The sequence below is a fragment of the Ursus arctos genome, unplaced genomic scaffold, assembly GCF_023065955.2.
Source record: "Ursus arctos isolate Adak ecotype North America unplaced genomic scaffold, UrsArc2.0 scaffold_36, whole genome shotgun sequence".
Lineage (NCBI taxonomy): Eukaryota > Metazoa > Chordata > Mammalia > Carnivora > Ursidae > Ursus > Ursus arctos.
The window spans coordinates 26,147,452-26,167,703 of record NW_026623050.1 but is presented as its reverse complement, the minus strand read 5'-3'; the positions used below and the strand labels follow the sequence as shown (position 1 = coordinate 26,167,703).

Genomic DNA, 20,252 nt, shown 5'->3' with positions numbered 1-20,252 from the left:
TTGGAGGTATGTGTTAGGATTAAATAAAGATTGAGTTCCTTTTTCCTGTACATGAAAGTTTAAATCTTTATTTCGAGATTTGAGATTAGGCCCCTATATTTCCAGCCCTCATTCCCTATCATTCTTTTTTTAAAAAAGTTTTTATTTAAATTCTAGTTAGTTAATATATAGTGTAAAATTGGTTTCAGGAGTAGAATTTAATGATTCATCACTTACATATCCTACCATTCTTTAATTGGAATATTCAAGCCTAAGCAGCTTGTACCTTGTGCCCTCAGAGCATCTTTGTACTGTTTACTCATGTTTTCTCCCCCACCTAGAACGTCTTCTCTTTCCTCTTAGCCCACCTGATCTCACCCAGTCTCTGAGGCTCAATTCAGTTCCTACCTTCATGAATTTTTCTCAGCCCACAGTGATCTCTTTGACCCTTTGAGCTTTTGCTATTTGTATTCTTTACCTAATCACTTAATATTCTTTGTGGAATATGGGAGGATTAAATATGAATAAATAAATGATTACATGTTAGTCTTTGATCAGTTATAACTTACAGCATCTCCTTGTGATGTTTCTTGTAATGTGTTTCTGTTTTCTATATTTGTTAAAGTGTAAGCTCACTGAGATCACGTACTATGCCTTGTTCTTTTTTATAAACCACATGGTTCCTATCGCAGTGTTTTTTTTACAGAAGAGCCCATAAATATTTATTCATTAGACTGATTAATAAAAATATTTCCTGATTATTTTTATTTGCATTTAACTGTGAGATAAATGTTTATGTATTAACCATTGTTGAATATCAGCACGCACACACTTTTTTTGTATGTACCTATACACTCACAAACACATGTATTATTCTGTTTTATTCTTGTGTTTTAACACCCATACTTTTAAATTTTGTTTTATCGATTTCCCTTTTGTCTGAGTTAAGAAATGTGGTTAAAAGTAATTACATAGTATTTAAAAATAATTGATTCTTTTGCTTGAAAATATGCCACAGGAATCCAAACTTTCATTTCACAATGACAGTTTCCGGCTTGGTGAACTCAGACTACATTTTATGGCCTCTGTAGGGAAGATGTTTAAGGATGGCTCAATGAATGTCAGCCTTAAACTTAAGACATGCACCCTTGATGATCTCAGAGAAGGCATTGAGAGAGCAACATCAAGGTTTGTCACTTCTGAACTTGCTGTACATTATGTAAGGTTGACATTGTACCTTTCATTGCTACCAGGCATGGATTGCTAGGCTTGGGATTTTCAGAAGAAGTCTTTGGTCAAACTTCAGTTTGAAGTGCATCAATAAGCAGTGCTAATATCAAATTCAATTGCTTTAAAGTTGGAATTAGAGGGACATTTAATAATAAAACAGAGTACTGTCTTTAAGGTGGGAACTAAGAAGTGTAAGAATTTTAATAATGAAATCCACATGGGCTGATTTGTTGGTAATATATTTTTCTAAATTTTACCCAATAGGTAGGATTTTTTTAATGTCTGAAAGTTTTAGATCTTTGTCTTATTTATTTTGTCTATATATGTATTTTTTAAGGATTTATTTATTTATTTATTTGATAGCACAGGTGGGGTAAGGAGCAGAGGGAGAAGCAGGCTCAAGTGGGGTGAGGTGCAGAGAGAGACGGAGAAACAGACACTCTGCTGAGCAGGGAGCTGAATGCAGAGCTTGATCCCCGGACCCTGATCATGACCTGAGCTGAAGGCAGACGCTTAACCGACTGAGCCACCCAGATGCCCCTATTTTGTCTATGTATTTTAAAACAGTGTTCTGAAATTTCTTTCGAAGTTTTACTAGAAATGGAATCCCTAGCATTTTCACCTTATCAGCCCAGTTTTAAAACATTAACTTATATCAGCCTTCAATAAAGTGGGAAATAATGTAACTTTAATAGTCTAATTATATTTTTATTCCTCTCTCAAATAATGAGACATAATATTCTTGTCCTTGATGTTCTTTGGAGAAAAACTATGCTGCTCCCTAAACTGGGACTCCATTGAATACATACTGGATACTTCTGAGCCCCTTGTTTTTCCTAGAGATGAATAAATGAGGAAAGAGTGCTATCATGCAACCAGCTTTTCTGGTTTGCACATTTCATTTCATGTTTGGGGTAGCTATCCACTTTTGTGTAGGCAAGAATGATAAAGGCCATCCTCTATTTGGTAACCTGCTTTTCCTGCACATGTGAGGATATGTGGGAATGATCATTGCAGACACTTGATAAACACGGGCTGATTTGAATTGGATTGAATACTTTTAGACTCAAATTATATAAAATGTTTGGAGATAAATTCATTCAGAGAAGTTTTATTTTGTAAAATAATATAAAGAGGTTGTCCTTTAAATTTTGCGAGACCACAGTAATATGTTTTGTTAATTGCTGAAATTCCTTTCAGTAGTCATATATTTTTCTGATATTGCATTGTAATTATAAAACATTCTGTAATTGCTTAATAACATGAATCTTACTGTGGAGATTAGGAAACTATGTCTTAGTTTCTTATTAGCTAATTAGACTCTGGTTAACATTGACCTGTTTTCTATTCAGATTAAAAACTTGAAGGTGAAAGAAAGATTATTAAGATGTTCAGGAAATTTTTCATCTTTTAAATTAGTTTTGCAGGAATAAAATAATGAATGTATATATTTTTTTAGAATGATTGATAAAAAGAATGACCAAGGTGACAACAGTTCTATGATTGATATAAGTTACAAACAAAGCAAAACTGGAAGTCACATTGATGCTGTTCTTGACAAGCTATACGTATGTGCCAGTGTGGAGTTTCTGATGACTGTGGCAGATTTCTTTATCAAAGCTGTGTCTCAGAATCCAGAAAATATGGCGAAAGAAGCACAGATTCCACTACGACAGGCGACCACAGCAAAAATCAAGATGGAGAAAGGTTAGCAGAATATATCTGTCGTAGATGACAACTTGTCGTATATTTTAACAAAGATTACAGACAAGAAAAAAGATGAATGGACAATTTAAGAAAGTAAAATTGCTCTTTCCAATTTAAATATATTCTGTGGAAAAACTTTAGTAAGCGTACGTTTTTAACAGAGGTAGAGTAGAAATATATATTGGATTAAGGGGCTAGAAAACCTATGCTCCGGTTCCAACTCTGCCATTAACATTTCTTTACTTACCCAAAAATTGAGGGAGCTAATCTGGGTCTTTGGTTGGCAGCCTGTTTTATAGAAGGGCAACCTTTTATTCAAAGAAAATATATGAAATAATTTTAGCACACTGAAGAACAATTGAACAGATAGAGACAGAGGGTGGGCGTATTGGAGCACCCAGCATGACGCCCCTGGACATCACTCTAAACCCCTTAAACTCAGTGAAGTGTTTGCAAATGTCTGGTCTTGATGTAGATTGAAGTCACTTCCCTGTTCAATAAATTGTTTATTCCAGCATTACCAAATAGACCAGTGATTTTCTGTGTTAAATTAAGATTCTCTAAGGTGAGGCATTTATCTTTCTAATATATAAGTCAGCAAGATTGGAAAATGCCATTTATTGGCAAGGTCAGAATTTTATTTTCCCATTTACCTTTCCTAAACAGTAATCACATATGATACTTTTATATTCATACACATATTTAATGTATTTATACTATAGATTGTAGTACACTGACTATGTATTTTATGGTAAAGTCAAAACCAACTTTGATATAAAGAGTCTCTTATTCTCTTCCTGATATTCCCCTCTCCTGTTTTCCCCTCCTTGTCCCTGCAGCATAACCCAATACACACTTGTGTACATAATGTACACACCTTAATTCTGATAAAAACAACTTCAAAACAAGATTATTCTTTCTAGGTCACAGTGGAAATGATCTTCTTATGACAGAAATCAGATTGCATTATCCCACACAATTAGCATTTGTTAATAATCATTTATCATTAGTATTAATCAACTATTAGTATTGTTAATTCTGCCATATCTATTATAGCAAGATATTAGAAATAGCTTAGTGACTTATAGACAACATATACTCAAGGGATGAGATATATTTTACTACAACCCTTTTGGTTCCTATTTTTTTTTTCTTCAGATGACTCTGTAAGACCAAATATGACTTTAAAGGCCAAGATCACAGATCCAGAAGTGGTGTTTGTTGCCAGTCTGACAAAGGCTGATGCTCCTGCTCTGACGGCCTCATTCCAGTGTAACCTCTCTCTGTCAACATCCAAACTTGAGCAGATGATGGAAGCTTCTGTGAGAGATCTTAAAGTCCTTGCTTGCCCTTTTCTCAGAGAAAAAAGAGGAAGAAACATTACCACAGTAAGAATTAGCTTACTCTAAGCTTGGATTGAGAATGGCAGAAACGGTGGATTCATAGAGTCCTAGAACGTGTGAGCTGTAGAGGACTTCAGAGATTATTTACTACAAACCTGAGGTTTTACAGATAAGGATGTTGCGTTCCAGAGATGTTAAATGATTCAGCCATGGCTGCTAGTGACAGAACTGGGAACTGCCTTTAGACTAATTTTCTTTTCGTTGTGCCGTCTTTTGTTGAGCAGTATTTGAATTTTAGTACCAATCACCATTCCTTTTCAGCTGTTTCTTTTGTTTACCACAGTATATCCGGTGAATGAATGAACGAATGCATGAACGATTATTAAAATCTTTAAGCTTAGAATGAAATGTTTTGCTGTATTAAAAGTTGACTGCAGTTATGCGTTCACACTGTTGTTGAAAAATATAATTTTAATTAACTTAATTGCCATACCAATAACTTTTAAGTATTAAATTGATGATTTAACATTAAAGAGGATCTTATATTAGATGACTCATTTGCAGTGTTATTTTAAACTAAAATTTGTGAGCAAAGTGGCTTACGTAAAGACATGCAATGCTAGGCTTAGCCTGTACTTTATCATGAGGCATTCTGTAGCAGAATCTTCTTTTGGCGTGTCACAGAAAGCTTGTATTAATCACGCCGTTAAAAGCTCATCCTAATTTTTTAAAAATCAAAGTTATGCAACACTAATTCCCTCATTCAGTTCAGGCGCAAGGTTAGTTTATTTCTTTAATGATAAACGTATGTAAATATAAGCTTCATAGTTTTAATACATCGTTGGGTTTGAAGGTTTGAAATTTGTTCTTAAAAGGACCTTGTATGATATTCAAGACTGACCTCTTGTTGATCATATGGAAACTGTTCATTAACTACCTTACCACAGTCTTTTTTTAAGGTATTAACAGAACTTTTTGTTTAAAATAACAGTTTCAGGTGATTTAGTGGTCATCAAAATTACAATGAAATAACAGTATAATTTCCTCATATACTTCTTTGTGAATATAGACTTTAACATAGTCTTTACCTCATTTTTACAGATATTTTAAATGCATGTTTTGCAGAGGGCATCATTTAAAAGGTATTTTAGTGAAAGGAAACATTTTAAACTTCTATTAGTAAGTGTACATCATTACTTAAGAATTTGATGTAGAGGAATTGATCAGAGCTGCTTCAAGTCCTTTTACAATGTTCACAGATTGTCATAGTTCAGAAGAGCCCTCACAAGAAATTCTCAGCTAGTTTAATTTGCCTTTTGCTTTCAGTAGTAGGCTATAGTTAAAGATCCCCACTTAAGACATATTCTTGTGTGTATTTTATACATATATATATATATATATATATATATATATATGCACAACAGATCTATTACTAAGGAAATATGAATTTCATTTATTTGTTTCTAGGTCTTACAGCCTTGTTCTTTATTTATGGAAAAATGTATGTGGGCCTCAGGAAAACAAAATATAAGTATTATGGTTGAAGAATTTATAATTAAGGTTAGTGCCTATCATGTTATTTGTGTAAAAATTCTTATTTTTCTAACAATATCTTTTGATCTCTCTTGTAACTAGAGCAGTATGCTAGTCATATCACATATTCAAACAGTAAATACCACTAACATTAAAATTCCCTCATTCAATTCAGAATGGAATTTAAATGTTTATTTCTGTCTTTTTTAAAAGAGTACTTTTAAATGTCTACAAATGATGCGGATAGTTTCTATCTATTTGCTTGTATGTGTGTTGGGGAGATTGGGTTTGGGGAACAACAAAGATGGGGTGGGAAGAAATGGGAAGGAGGGATAGAAAAATGAAGTTGCTATTATTTGTCATAAGTTATTTTTAGGCTTTTATTTGAGGTATAATTTGAATTTAATAATTATGTAATTAAATGTTTTGTTTGTCTTATATTATAATGACAGATATGTGCTAGAAATAAATTATTAGGATTTGCTTTTTTAAAATCTCTTGCATTTGAAGTATTTGAAGTATAGAAAAACCGATCTCTTTTCTCCAGTGGCATTTGTGTTGTTTAAGTATGACCTCATGATTGGTTATAAATGGAAGATATAGAATACTTTCCAAAATCTGTTTCTCTCTACAAAATTGAGGTTCTTTTTTTTTTTTTTTTTTTTTTTAAAGATTTTATTTATTTATTCGACAGAGATAGAGACAGCCAGAGAGAGAGGGAACACAAGCAGGGGGAGTGGGAGAGGAAGAAGCAGGCTCATAGCAGAGGAGCCTGATGTGGGACTCGATCCCATAACGCCGGGATCACGCCCTGAGCCGAAGGCAGACGCTTAACGACTGCGCCACCCAGGCGCCCCCCAAAATTGAGGTTCTTATAGTAGCTTTACTATAAAAGAGCTGATAGTGATTAAACCAAGGCTCAAACTAATGTCATTTGAATTACCATACAAATAACAACGTGATTTTCTCTCAATATTTTAAAATACTAGGTAGTTTTAGATTGTATTTTGTTAACAGATTTACTTTTTTAAAAACTTAAAGTAGTAAATGGAGGGGGGAAGTTCTTGAATTTGCCTGCACTTAATCTAAGACAATAGGTTAAGGTGCTGGGGGGATTATCTTTCCTTTTCTTTGTATATCAATTTATTTGTTTATTCAGCTAACATTTTTTGAGCTCTTACTATGAATGAAAAATGTCCTGTAGAAGGCATCGGCGATACATAGTCCCTACCTTCAAAAAACTGAATGATATGTGACAGAAAGAAGTAAATCAGTGAGTCCGGCTCTCAGAGCTAGAGGCATGCACAAGGTGCTATTGGGAGCACAGGCAAGGGGCCTCTAACTCAGACCAGGACATCAGGACAAGCTGCCTTGAAGTGGGGCTACTTGGACTAAGTTTTGAAAATCTGATGGAGGTTAGATGGAGAGGGAGGATGAGGGTTATCAAGACAGAACCGACAATAGACACAAAAGCAGAGGTATGAAAAACCCTTTAAGACTTAGAGGGATGATCCCACATGGCTGGAGAGAAAGGTGTGGTGGAGTTGTAAGATTGAGAGCGCTAATTATAGGTGACATTGATAAGGCAAGGACAAAAAAGGGACTTAGTTGACAGGTAAGTTTGGGAAGAGGTACATACCAGATCCTTCTTTTGGTGATGTAATCATATGTTTTTAGCATATTAAACAAGTAAAGGTTGTGAGAACTGAACAATATAGTTTATTTAACCGAGTGTTGTTCAAACTTTGGGAAACCCTTGCTAGCTCATTGATTAGGCATGAGATTATAAAGGCCTTTGTGTCCTAAGCTAAAAAGAAGTTTAAGCTTTATCCTTAAAGTTATGGGAAGTTGAAGATTTTAGGCATAGGAATGGCATGCCCAGGTTTGGGTTTTAGAAAAATAATGCTGGTGGAAGTGTGGACGGTGGGTTGTGAGGGTGCTGACCGGACCTAGAAGACATCATCAGTGTAGAACTAAGGCACAGTCATAGGAATGAGGAGGCGAGCAAAGATAATTTACAACGTTAATAAGTGGTAGAATTTGCAGATCTTGGGCGAAGTGTAAGGGAATCCGTGGTGATTAATAGGCTTTTCGTTTCAGTAAGACAAACGAAAACCACGTGTGTATACCTAGATGCGGATCGTACACTGTAGCTTAGTTAATGCAGCTGTTGGAAACATGAAAGATTCAGTTATACTTCACGTTTTTCTGTTTGCATAACACTGTTTTACTCTGAATTGATCAATTTAACTTTAGGTTTTGACGATTGACATATAATGTCAATTACTTAATTCCAGAATAGCCTGGGCAGTAATCATTGTTACAAGGTTAGTTGACTTGACATAGGATTTTGTGTCTTCCCTTTTGTTTTCCTTAGGTATGAATGTAATATATTAAATATTTACTTATATTTAATTCATTTTTTAACTTTTATGTTATGTATTCTTCTCATCTGGGAAATAATTTATTCTTAAAATTTTTCTGCTTTCTTTTTTAAAGATTTCACCCATAATTCTGAATACTGTGATGACAATCATGGCTGCTATGTCTCCGAAGACAAAAGAAGATGAATCCAAAGATACATCTAAGGAAACAGAAAATCTCTGGGATGTCAAATCTATTAGTGATTATAACTCTTGGTTTCTTGGTGTTGACACGGCAACAGAAATAACGGAAAATTTCAAAGACATTCAGCATCCATCAATAGAGGAAAATTGTGCCGTTGTTGTAGAGTCGGTTCAGGTTACCTTAGAATGTGGCCTTGGGCATCGAACCGTACCTTTATTACTGGCAGAGTCCAAGTTTTCAGGAAATATTAAAAATTGGACTTCCCTTATGGCTGCTACTGCTGACATGACATTAGAGGTATGACCACATCATTTTGTACTTCCAGAGCCAGCTCCTCAAAAGTACAATTGCAGAATTAAGATGTGAGCTTTTCTTGTTTGTGCATGGCTACAGCAAGTGTATATATATAAATAGATAATACATTCTAATATTGAACTTGTTGATGCATGGTATTATTTAGTTGGTCATTATTTTTTAAAGATTTTTTTGTTAAACAGTTTGTTTACGGCAGTAAAGTAAGAGAGAAAAGGCAAATGCACCCTCTTTATAGATATCCTTTGTGTCTTTAGGTGTGTCGTTAAAATGACAATTGACATGTAACATTAATTACATAATTTTTTTCCTACTGGCTATAGAAATATGTGGTTAAAGTTGAAAGACTCTGTTATTAATTATAATTCTGTGCCTTTCCAGGTTCACTATTACAATGAGACCCATGCTGTTTGGGAGCCACTAATTGAGAGAGTGGAGGGGAAGAGACAATGGAATTTAAGGCTTGATGTAAGGACACCACAAAATATCTTTATGTTGAACGGCACTAAGGGCATTCACTTATATTTTTTAGTTCAGTGATTCTCAAGATGTGGTCTAGGATTCTGGAGGCCCTTTCAAGGGGTTCATGGGATCAGAACTCTTTTCATAATGATACTCAGACGTTATATATCATTTTTATCCTCATCTGCTCATGAGCATACAATGGAATTTTCCCGAGACTGTGATATTGCAACGGAATGAATACTGAGGCAGAAATGAGAATCCACCTGTCTTCTCTTAAGGCAGGCACTAGAGAGATTTGTAAATGCCCCTCTTTTTACTATGAAAGATAACTTTAATAGGTATCTTTTATTAAAAATAGTATTCAACATATAATTATTATTTTTAAATGAGTATTTCAAGTTTTCTGTTTTAGATTCTAATAGACTTCACATGATGGATATGATCCATATAAATGGAGATCTTTGAGATCCTCCTTGGTTTTAAGAGACCAAAAAAATTTGAGAAAACTTGAATTCTAGTTCATGATTTTTTTTGTATGTTATCTCTTTATGATATTTCTTGAGAGCACTTCAGAATCCTAGATACCAAAGCACATTTTTCTGGGCTCAAAGGAAAATGAGTTATAGACCCTTAATGCATTATCACAACACAGCTGTCTGCGGTAGCCTGACTGAGCTGTGAGGCACTGAAACCACCTCAGCAAATTCTTACTTTAAAGATGAGAAGTCACTTAACCTGTGTCCCAATTTCCTCTCGGTGAAGTAGTAGTATTTCTGACCTACCTGTCTCTGGCACAGACAGGCTAACAAATAATTTTTCAGAAGGCTTTTGAGCTCTTTTGGAACAAAAACTATGATGGAATCTGATGGCTGGTTGAAAGCTTATCATATTATTTGTACGTGTTAACAGTAAAGAGTAGAACCAATTCCACATTACCTCCAATAAGTATCAGTTTAGACTTCAGGGTCGTCTTAGATTCCTCATCAACACATAAGGACTGCTAGTCAGGCGACACTGGGTCAACAGTTTGCTCTGGGGAATGCACAAGAGACAAATATCATAGCTGACTTTGAGTGCTTTCATGGCACCGTTCTAAACATTACCCCATGCACTGACTATACACTGAAAGAAAGACTGCGGATCTGTGCTAAATCTAAGTGGAGAACTGAGTATTTTTTAAAATGAAACTTCTGAGGAGTTTTAATATAAAGGGACCAGTTTAGGAGAATTAACTCTTTGAGAGTTTTTATTTTTTATTTTATTATTTATTTATTTATTTATATATTTTTTAAAGATTTTATTATTTTTTTTATTTGAAGAGATAGAGACAGCCAGCGAGAGAGGGAACACAAGCAGGGGGAGTGGGAGAGGAAGAGGCTCATAGCAGAGGAGCCTGATGTGGGGCTCGATCCCAGAACGCCAGGATCACGCCCTGAGCCGAAGGCAGACGCTTAACGACTGTGCCACCCAGGCACCCCTCTTTGAGAGTTTTTAAACTTTATTATTAATTGACTAATACCTTAAATGTGTTATGTTATTTATCATCATAGGTAAAGAAGAATCCAGTCCAGGATAGAAGTTTAATGCCAGGAGATGATTTTATTTTTCTTCCTGAGCCACAAACAGCATTTCATATTTCTTCAGGAGATACAATGAATATAACAATATCCAAAAGTTGCCTGAATGTTTTCAACAATTTAGCCAAAGTATGTTTGGTTTTTGCTTGGAATCTTTCAAATAAGATTTTAAATTGAAACGTGTAGATTATTGATGTTTGTCATCAAAATTAGTTTCTTAAAAATGTAGTCTTGTTTAATTTTGGGGAAAAATTGCATTTTGCAAAAATTTTATTGTGATGTTATGTTCCTTTTCAGGGTTTTTCAGAGGGCGCTGCTTCTACTTTTGACTACTCTTTAAAAGATAGGGCTCCTTTTACAGTGAAAAATGCTGTCGGTGTTCCCATTAAGGTGCAGCCCAATCATAATCTTAGAGTAGTAGGCTCCCTTGAGAAAAGTGGTGTTTATGATGTCGATGCTGGTCAGAATTTGGAATTGGAATATGCTAGCATGGAACCTTCACGTCAAGGAAAATTATCTGTATTGAGCCGTCAAGAAAGCTCCTTCTTCACTCTAACCTTTGGTATGCTATATTTATTTTATTTTAAGGGCATATTTGAAATTGTAGGTGTGGGGCTTATTTTTGATAAAATATGAAGATATTGCTGCTGATACTGTGGGAAACACATTTCTAAAGGCTTGTCTCGTTTTCTTCCTCTAAACTTGAGAAAATTAAATTTGATTAAGAATTACCTTAGAGGGACACCTGGGTGGCTCAGTCACTTAAACATCTGCCTTCAGGTCAGGTCATGATCCAGGGGTCCTGGGATCGAGCCCCTTGTGGGGTTCCGTGCCCAGCGGAGAGTCTGCTTCTCCTTCTCCCCCTCTGCCCCCCACTTCGTGCTGGCTCTTGTATTTTCTCTCACTTGTATTCTCTCTCTCACTCTCAAATAAATAAATAAAAATCTTTAAAAAGTTTTAAAAAATTAAAATAAAGAATTACCTTAGATCATGATCTCAGGGTTGTGGGACTGAGCCCTGCATCCAGCTCAGCACTCAGCTCAGAGTCTGCTTGAGATGCTTTCTCTCCCTCTGCCCCTCCCCCCACTAACATAGGTCCAACTTGCTTTTGTAATAGTCTTCTTTTTAGATGATTAAACACATGCACGTGCACATGCTCTCTCTCTAAAATAAATAAATCTTTAAAAAAAAGATTTACCTTCGAAAATTAGATTATTTCTGTGCCCTTAAATAGTACAATATGTAGTATGCTTCAAGAAGAACGTGTGTTCAATGAGGAGAGGAAAATTAACTATATTCAGAAGTCTTAAAATATTGACAGTAATTATCACCATTACAAAGAAAAGGTGTTATTGCTATATAGTTGAAAGAATAAGGAACAAGTTGGATTTTGTTTGTTTTAATACATTTTTTAGAAGTTTTTATTTTAATTCTAATTAGTTAACATACAGGGTATTACTAGTTTCAGGTGTACAGTATAATGATTCAGCACTTCCATATACCAGTACTCATCACAACAAGTGCACTCCTTAATCCCCATCATGTTTCACCCATCCCCCCACCCCTCTCCCTGCTGGTAACCATCATCAGTCTGTTCTCTAGGGTTAAAAGTCTGTTTCTTGGTTTGTTTGTTTGTTTTTTTTTTTTTTTTTTTTTTTTTTTTTTTTTTTTTAAAGATTTTATTTATTTATTTGACAGAGAGACAGCCAGCGAGAGAGGGAACACAAGCAGGGGGAGTGGGAGAGGAAGAAGCAGGCTCATAGCAGAGGAGCCTGATGTGGGGCTCGATCCCGGAACGCCGGGATCACGCCCTGAGCCGAAGGCAGACGCTTAACCGCTGTGCCACCCAGGCACCCCTGTTTGTTTGTTTTTGAAGATTTATGTATTTGTTTTGAGAGAGAGAGTGTGTGCATGAGTGGGGGCAGGGGAAGGAGGGGCAGAGGGAGAGAGAGAATCCCAAGCCGACTCCCCGCTGAGGTTGGAGACTGACGCAGGGCTCAATCCCAGGTCCCCAAGATCATGATCTGAGCCAAAATCAAGAGTTAGTTGCTTAACCAACTGAGCCACCCAGGCGCCCCTCTTTCTTGGTTTTAATACAACTTAAAACAAGGGAAATTGTTTGGGTCAAAAAATTTTATAACTAGTTTTTTTTTTTAATTTTAGTTTCTTTAGTTTCCTTTCTTTGTTAGTTCCTATGTCTTAGAAAAGCATTTTGTGTAGTCATCAGTTTTAGTCATAAAGAGTACTCTTGTCATTATTTTAAGTTGCTGAGACTTAGACATTTAACATTTGGAATGCTTCTCACTTATGCTCTGCTCTGCCTTAGTACCTCATGGATATACAGAAGTTGCAAAAGTTCCTGTTGCCAGATCTGGAAGACAATTGTATAATGTACGGAACCCCAATGCCAGTCGTTCTGACTCAGTCTTGGTACAAATCGATGCCACCGCAGGGAGTAAAGTAATTACCCTTCGGTCTCCTCTGCAGGTAACGCATTAAAGTGAATTGTGTCCCTTCGAGTAAAACAAGAAGTATTCAGTCATTTAGCTGAATATAGGAAAATGGTAAAACGTTAAGTCAATACTGATTATTCAGAAATAAATTATAGATTCAGCCGACTGCTATTTCCAGTCCAACTTGCTTTTGTAATAGTCTTCATTTTAAATGTCCGATTAAACAGTCTCGTGACTTGAAAGCCCATTTTTGTTGTGGTCTAGGTTTACAATTAATGAAGCTTTTTTCTATTTTTTTTAAAGATTTAGAACTGGGAGTATTAATAATTATAACTGGTTGTCAAATAGGATAACATTCCATTCTCTTTGTATATCACTTGGGACTGTATTTTCCAAGTATATGTGAAGGAATATTGGGATGATCTCACCAGAACGAAATCTTCTATCTTAATCTTTTCTACCTTTAAGGCTTTATCCATTTTTCTTCTGTGCATTATTACAGGTTTCATTATATAGTCATCAAAAGAACATTTCTTCCTACTTTGTAACATCAGATACAAAATAAAAGAATTTCCATTTTTGGCCATTGTTCCCTCTCAGTTTGCTATTAGCCCTAGCCTGTATCATATTTAGTTAAGAAAAGAGGGCTGTAGTACTTTTCCTCATATTTCCTTTGCTATCCTTTCCTGTTTTCATATGGTGCATTGAAAAAAGGTTGTAATGGGGAAAATATCATGGCTGAAGTCTTCAAAATTAATGTATATTATACACTAACAATGAACATAGAGGAAAGAGCATGTGAATATCCTAGAAATTTTCAACTGCCACTTAAACATTAAGTCTCTCATATATAGCATTTAAATATCCCAAAGTTTTTCAATCATCCATAAAAATATCTTCTAATATTGGGTTTAAACTTTTTAGCTCTTAAAGTAACTGTGTGCAGCTCACATTTTTCTTTTGAGCATCTATATCTTTTTAAACAACGTGTATGTCTTTTTATCTAACAGATTAAAAACCATTTCTCTATTGCATTCATCATCTATAAATCTGTTAAGAATGTTAAGCTGTTGGAGCGCATTGGAGTAGCCAGACCTGAAGAGGAGTTCCATGTTCCTTTAGATTCATATAGGTACATACTTCCTTGAATATACTACGTTTTTAAAGGTTCACAATACATATTTTTAATTCTTTGAATTAGGATCTCTATTCTAGAAAAAAGAAGCTTATATTTTCATTATCTGAAAATATGTAAAAGCCGTTTTAAGACATAGAGAAATACATTTATTTAATCACTTAATTTACCAGATGAAAATTTCTTATTGTATATTCAATGTTTTAGAATTTTCTGAAATCTGTCTTTATTAGATTGTCTTTATATTTGAAATGACTATTTTTTTCTAACTTGTCATTGTTTACAGATTTTTTTTTTCCCAGACAGTTCCTCCATGGGTTAGCTATATGACTTTGGGCAAGTTTCTTAACCTTTCATAGCCTTGTTTTCCTCATCTATAAAAATTGGAATAATAGTATTTACCTTGTAGCGTTACCAAGAAGATGTAATGAGATTCTTTTTCTTAAGTTTTTGATAAAACCTTTTTTCCCCCCCACTCTGTTTTTTTTTTCTCTAGATGTCAGTTGTTTATTCAGCCAGCTGGTATCTTAGAGAATCAGTACAAAGAATCCACCACTTACATTTCTTGGAAGGAAGAACTTCACAGGAGCAGGGAAGTCAGATGTATGCTGCAATGTCCATCAGTAGAAGTCAACTTCTTACCTCTCATTGTCAATACAGTTGCTCTGCCTGATGAATTAAGCTATATATGTACCCATGAGGAAGACTGGGATCCAGCTTACATTATTCATCTTTATCCTACCCTCACTTTGCGGAACCTTCTCCCATATTCTCTAAGATACTTACTCGAAGTATGTCTCTGTATTTTGTTTGACCTTTATTATTGCAGAGTGAATTCTGTTTTTTTTACTGTTTTTTTAGTTGAGGTCAGTATTTTCTATAGTATACTTGTAATGCTTTAATATTAATAACAGCAAGAAATGATATAGCATTTAGTATATGGCAATCACTGTACCATGTGCTTTACATGTATTAACACATTTAATCCTTGCAATAACTTTGTGAAGTTGGTACCATTATTAGGCCCATTTTGCAGATGAAGGAACTGAGTCACACGGTTTAAGTGACAGGCCCAAGAACCCATAGCTAGTAAGTTGTAGAGCTGGGATTTGAACCTAGGCAATTTGGCTCCTTTGCTCCCTTCCATTGAACTCTATTGCATCTGCTGTGAGTTAAGAACCATAATAATCTCTATTAATTAAGTAAAATTCCATTAGCTAAGGGATAGAAAAAAGGCAATGGGGAAATACTTCATTTAACTTTATTCTAAAGTTAATTTTAAGGTTTTCATTTTAAAGTTAATAGTATGATTATTTGGTCCAGGTTTCTGTTGAACTTAAAATAATTAGTCTATGGGGTGCCTGGGTGGCACAGCGGTTAAGCGTCTGCCTTCGGCTCAGGGCGTGATCCCGGTGTTGTGGGATCGAGCCCCACATCAGGCTCTTTCACTATGAGCCTGCTTCTTCCTCTCCCACTCCCCCTGCTTGTGTTCCCTCTCTCGCTGGCTGTCTCTATCTCTGTCGAATAAATAAATAAAATCTTAAAAAAAAATAAAAATAAAAAATAAAATAATTAGTCTAAGAAATAACAGGGAACATTTTTTAGTAATGATGTATGATAAATATTTTTAGATTTTCATGCCACAACATTTTAAAATACAAAAGGCTGGAAAGTGTTAGAACCTAAATTATTTCTTTTCTTTATCTGACAATGAGTCATCCCTGAGGAGTAAAGACTAAAATGAATTAAATGAACTAGACAGTACTTATGCAAGAGAAGCTTTCAGAAACAAAGCCTGATTTATTATGTGGCTGTTATTCATTTTGAAAATAATTCTACCTTACTTAGATAGCTTGTCAGAATAGTTTGATATCACTTTCCTTCTCTTTGTGTGAGAACCACTAGGCATAGTGTGTGAATAGCAGATGAAGCTGAAACCCAGGCAGTTAGTGGCTCATTTAATGGCATAGACAACAGCCAGCATGCCTGAATCTATCCTTTGATTCTTGGCATAGATCTGACTTTTTTCCCCAAACTTATGGCCATTGGCCTGCTCATGGCCAAAAGACAATTTCTGCCTTTGGCTGTGATACAGTGTTTTCTTTTTAGTGCTTAGTAATTACTGGACATTCCTCATATGTAAACATGGTACTTCATTGAAGACTTGTCTGTTAATCTGAATCTGGTAGGTTATTTGTTAGCATTTGTATAAAATATGGATATTGCTCTTGCACAGGGTTTAAAAAAATCACTAAGCAAATTTAGTTTTTGTTTGTTTGCTTTTAGGGAACAGCAGAAACTCATGAGCTCGCAGAAGGCAGTGCTGCTGATGTTCTACACTCGAAAATCAGTGGAGAGATAATGGAATTGGTTCTGATGAAATATCAGGGCAGAAACTGGAACGGACATTTCCGTATATGTGATACACTTCCCGAATTCTTTCTTGTGTGTTTTTCCTCTGACTCCGCAGAAGTGATGTCAGTTGACTTGTCAATACATGTCAAACGAATCGGCAGCCGGATGGTGCTATCCATCTTTAGTCCCTACTGGCTAATCAACAAGACTTCTCGGGTTCTCCAGTATCGTTCAGAAGACATTCACGTGAAACATCCAGCTGATTTCAGGGATATTATTTTATTCTCCTTCAAGAAGAAGAACATTTTTAGTAAAAATAAGGTGGGTTTTGGTTGATATAACAATTTAAAATAGATAAATTCCTAATCTGGAAACTCGTGAGTCATTAGCCTTCCCTAAATCCATGCTTACCAGTTTGCTAAGTGCCACTGGTAGGAAGTAGGCCCAAGGAGACTTTTCAGGAATACATAGTCAAGTGGGATGTTAGGACTAGCAAGAGTTTCCCAAAGCTGAATTGCCCTTTTCTCCATGGCCTTTGGAATTACTTCTGTTCTTTTAGTAGTGTCAGGTAGAAAGCTTGATTTCTATGTAGTTTACCAGTGATGAAATCCCATTTCAAAAGGTGGAAGAGTAGGATTTGGCTTCTATTAACTAAGCGCACCTAGGTATGAAGCACTAAACCAGGCTTCTGAGAGAGAACCTAGTACCTGAGCCTGGTCTTTTGTGCTCTGGTCCCTTCCGTCCTTTGCAGATCCCTGTCTTGCAGTTGCTTATCACACACTGTCCCAAGTCACTGTTAGGCCGTTGTCTGTGCTCCACCCTCTGCCAGAATGCTACTTCCCCTCTGCTTTCACTGTCTGCCACATCTTTTTGGTTACTTGCTGTTCATCCTTTGGCTATCGTTGTGCTCAGGCTTGACAGTGTGAGGGATTTCTAACTGTCTAAAGTGGAGCTAGATATTACATCCTTGTCCTTTTGGAGCAGTGGTTCCCAAATTTAACTTGTGCATTAGAATCACCTAATGGGCTTTTCAAACACATTTCTGGGTTGTGCCCCTATTTGAGTCAGTAGGTCTGGGTAGAGTCTGAACATTGCATTTCTGACAGATTCCCAGGTGATGCTGATGGTGCTGGTCCAGGGACCACATTTCGAAAACCACTGTCTTAAAGTATCGATTAATCCAGAGCATTATAATTACCTGTTTATGTATCCTACCTCTGGTTGTCCTCAGGCTTTTTATAATCTAGTTAGGTTGATGGAGGAGGACAATTAGATCTCTTCTATAAAACTTTATCTAAATCTCATAGCTAGAAGTAAACTTCTTACCTTCTCACCTTGGTAGCATTTTGTACCGCTCGTGTAGCTGTTAATCACATTGAGTCTTGCATCATAATTATCCCTGTTTAGTTGGAGCTCGTTAAAGACAGGAACTGTGTCCTGTTTTCTTCCATTCTGCTGATCATGATGCCTTTCATTTAACATTTGCTGAATAATGTTAAAGGCATAAATTCTGGGGCGCCTGGGTGGCACAGTGGTTAAAGCGTCTGCCTTCGGCTCAGGGCGTGATCCCGGCGTTGTGGGATCAAGCCCCACATCAGGCTCCTCCGCTATGAGCCTGCTTCTTCCTCTCCCACTTCCTCTGCTTGTGTTCCCTCTCTCGCTGGCTGTCTCTATCTCTGTCAAATAAATAAATAAAATCTTTAAAAAAAAAAGCATAAATTCTCTATGTTTTAAAACTTTACGAATTTGTTAGCTTAATATCTTAAGTGTAACACTTGAGAAAGTATCAGTTTACATTATAGTTTTTTTTTCTTTGGTATACATCTTTACGAATTTGTTAGCTTTTTTTTCTTTGGTATACAAACTTTTGTTAGCTTTTTTTTCTTTGGTATACAAACTTTTGTTAGCTTTTTTTTCTTTGGTATACAAACTTTACGAATTTGTTAGCTTAATATCTTAAGTGTAACACTTGAGAAAGTATCAGTTTACATTATAGTTTTTTTTTCTTTGGTATACATCTTTAAATTCACTAAACTCATTGCATAGGTGAATGGGAAGATCAGAACTCTGCTTTTATTTTATTAGCCTTTAGAATATCTGTGCTTCTGTGACCCGCTGGCAGTATGGCTTTGATTATTTTTTTCTGTGTCCCATGATACTAAGTAAATTTCTAGTGATCTGACAACTTTCCCTCAAATAAAATATTAATACAGTCTTTCAGGTTTCTTATATGCAGTTATGTGTTCTCTGGTGTAGGTACAATTAAAAATTTCGACGAGTGCCTGGTCTAGTGGTTTTTCATTGGATACAGTGGGAAGTTATGGGTGTGTGAAGTGTCCTGCCAACAATATGGAGTACCTGGTAAGATTCTGCTTGCTTATTTATCTCTGACTTCATTCACATTTTCTTCAGTTCAGTAAACCAGTTAAATTCTAAGGGGTACAGAAATTTGAATTCAAAGTATTATGTAAAGGACTGTCACCTCTATAAATTTCTGTGGCCACTAATATCAGGACAAAACCAGAATTTACAAAAGTTTAAGAAGTAAGTTAAATCCTCATTCCATACTATTCTCTGCCAAATGTTTCTTAAATATTAAATTTGATGGTAAAAATTTAAGTAATCTGATGCCAGTGGACCTGTTTTATTGCCACTTTGAAATTTTCATCTTAGTTCATTAGTAGAGAGATGATAAGGCAGCAAAACTTGAGCCTCTCCACTGATTATAAAATAATTTATGTTTGGAATGTTAAAAAATAAAGAATACAAATAAAACAAATATTACAGGTCATCATTAGTTAGATTATCACTTGGTATTTCTTGAATTGATTTCTGATGGAGCCAAATTAAGAAACCAAAATTTTTCTTTGTGAGAAGATAATCAGTAGTTGAAGATGGCTTATATTAGTTACTCTACTTAATAAGTGTTATTTTAAAATATTTTAAGAAATTCGTGTATGAATGGGGTATGTGTGTGTACATTTCAAAGAAACTATGTAAAGTACTGGGAAATAATAAACTTGTTTGTTCCTTTACACAGGTTGGTGTTAGCATCAAAATGAGCAGTTTTAATCTTACACGAATAGTTACTCTGACTCCCTTTTGCACCATTGCAAACAAGTCATCATTAGAACTAGAAGTTGGTGAAATTGCATCTGATGGCTCAATGCCAACTAATAAGTGGAACTATATTGCTTCTTCAGAGGTAAAATTTTCCTTTACTATAACTGGCTCCTAAAATGTACAAATAAATATGGACATATAGTAAGAATTGCATATACTTCTTTGTTACACTCATTCTGCTATAATATTTGTGTATTAAAATATGATAGTCAATTTTGACTTTTCTTTTGCACTAGCCAGTCTAGAGGGCTAACACCCAGGCTCTAATTCTTCCTATATGTATAGAACATATGGATGGGTATTGTGAAAAGAACATAAATATAATGTACTACGAATTATCATAATAGTCAGGATAATGTCTCTGCATTCAAGAAAGCATATAATCTTGTTGGAGGGCTTAAGACTCATATAAAGTAGCACATGGACGTAAAGATAATATATGCTAAGTTATAGGTGGTATTAGAATTTCTAA

At 35.4% G+C, this 20,252-nt stretch overlaps 1 protein-coding gene across 2 annotated transcripts in view; it reads left to right on the top strand.

Moving 5' to 3' along the window:
- Positions 1-20,252, top strand: part of VPS13C (vacuolar protein sorting 13 homolog C) — a 171,892-nt gene that overhangs the window by 109,108 nt on the left and 42,532 nt on the right. For both annotated transcript variants that reach the window (XM_026518614.4, XM_048219822.2), the window contains 14 exons: positions 998-1,167; positions 2,669-2,916; positions 4,075-4,304; positions 5,727-5,819; positions 8,292-8,657; positions 9,054-9,140; positions 10,688-10,843; positions 11,012-11,276; positions 13,041-13,201; positions 14,178-14,299; positions 14,799-15,093; positions 16,589-16,978; positions 18,914-19,018; positions 19,698-19,862. In XM_026518614.4, coding sequence (XP_026374399.2) covers positions 998-1,167; positions 2,669-2,916; positions 4,075-4,304; positions 5,727-5,819; positions 8,292-8,657; positions 9,054-9,140; positions 10,688-10,843; positions 11,012-11,276; positions 13,041-13,201; positions 14,178-14,299; positions 14,799-15,093; positions 16,589-16,978; positions 18,914-19,018; positions 19,698-19,862 — 2,853 coding nt within the window. The remainder of the gene's footprint in view (positions 1-997; positions 1,168-2,668; positions 2,917-4,074; positions 4,305-5,726; positions 5,820-8,291; positions 8,658-9,053; positions 9,141-10,687; positions 10,844-11,011; positions 11,277-13,040; positions 13,202-14,177; positions 14,300-14,798; positions 15,094-16,588; positions 16,979-18,913; positions 19,019-19,697; positions 19,863-20,252) is intronic.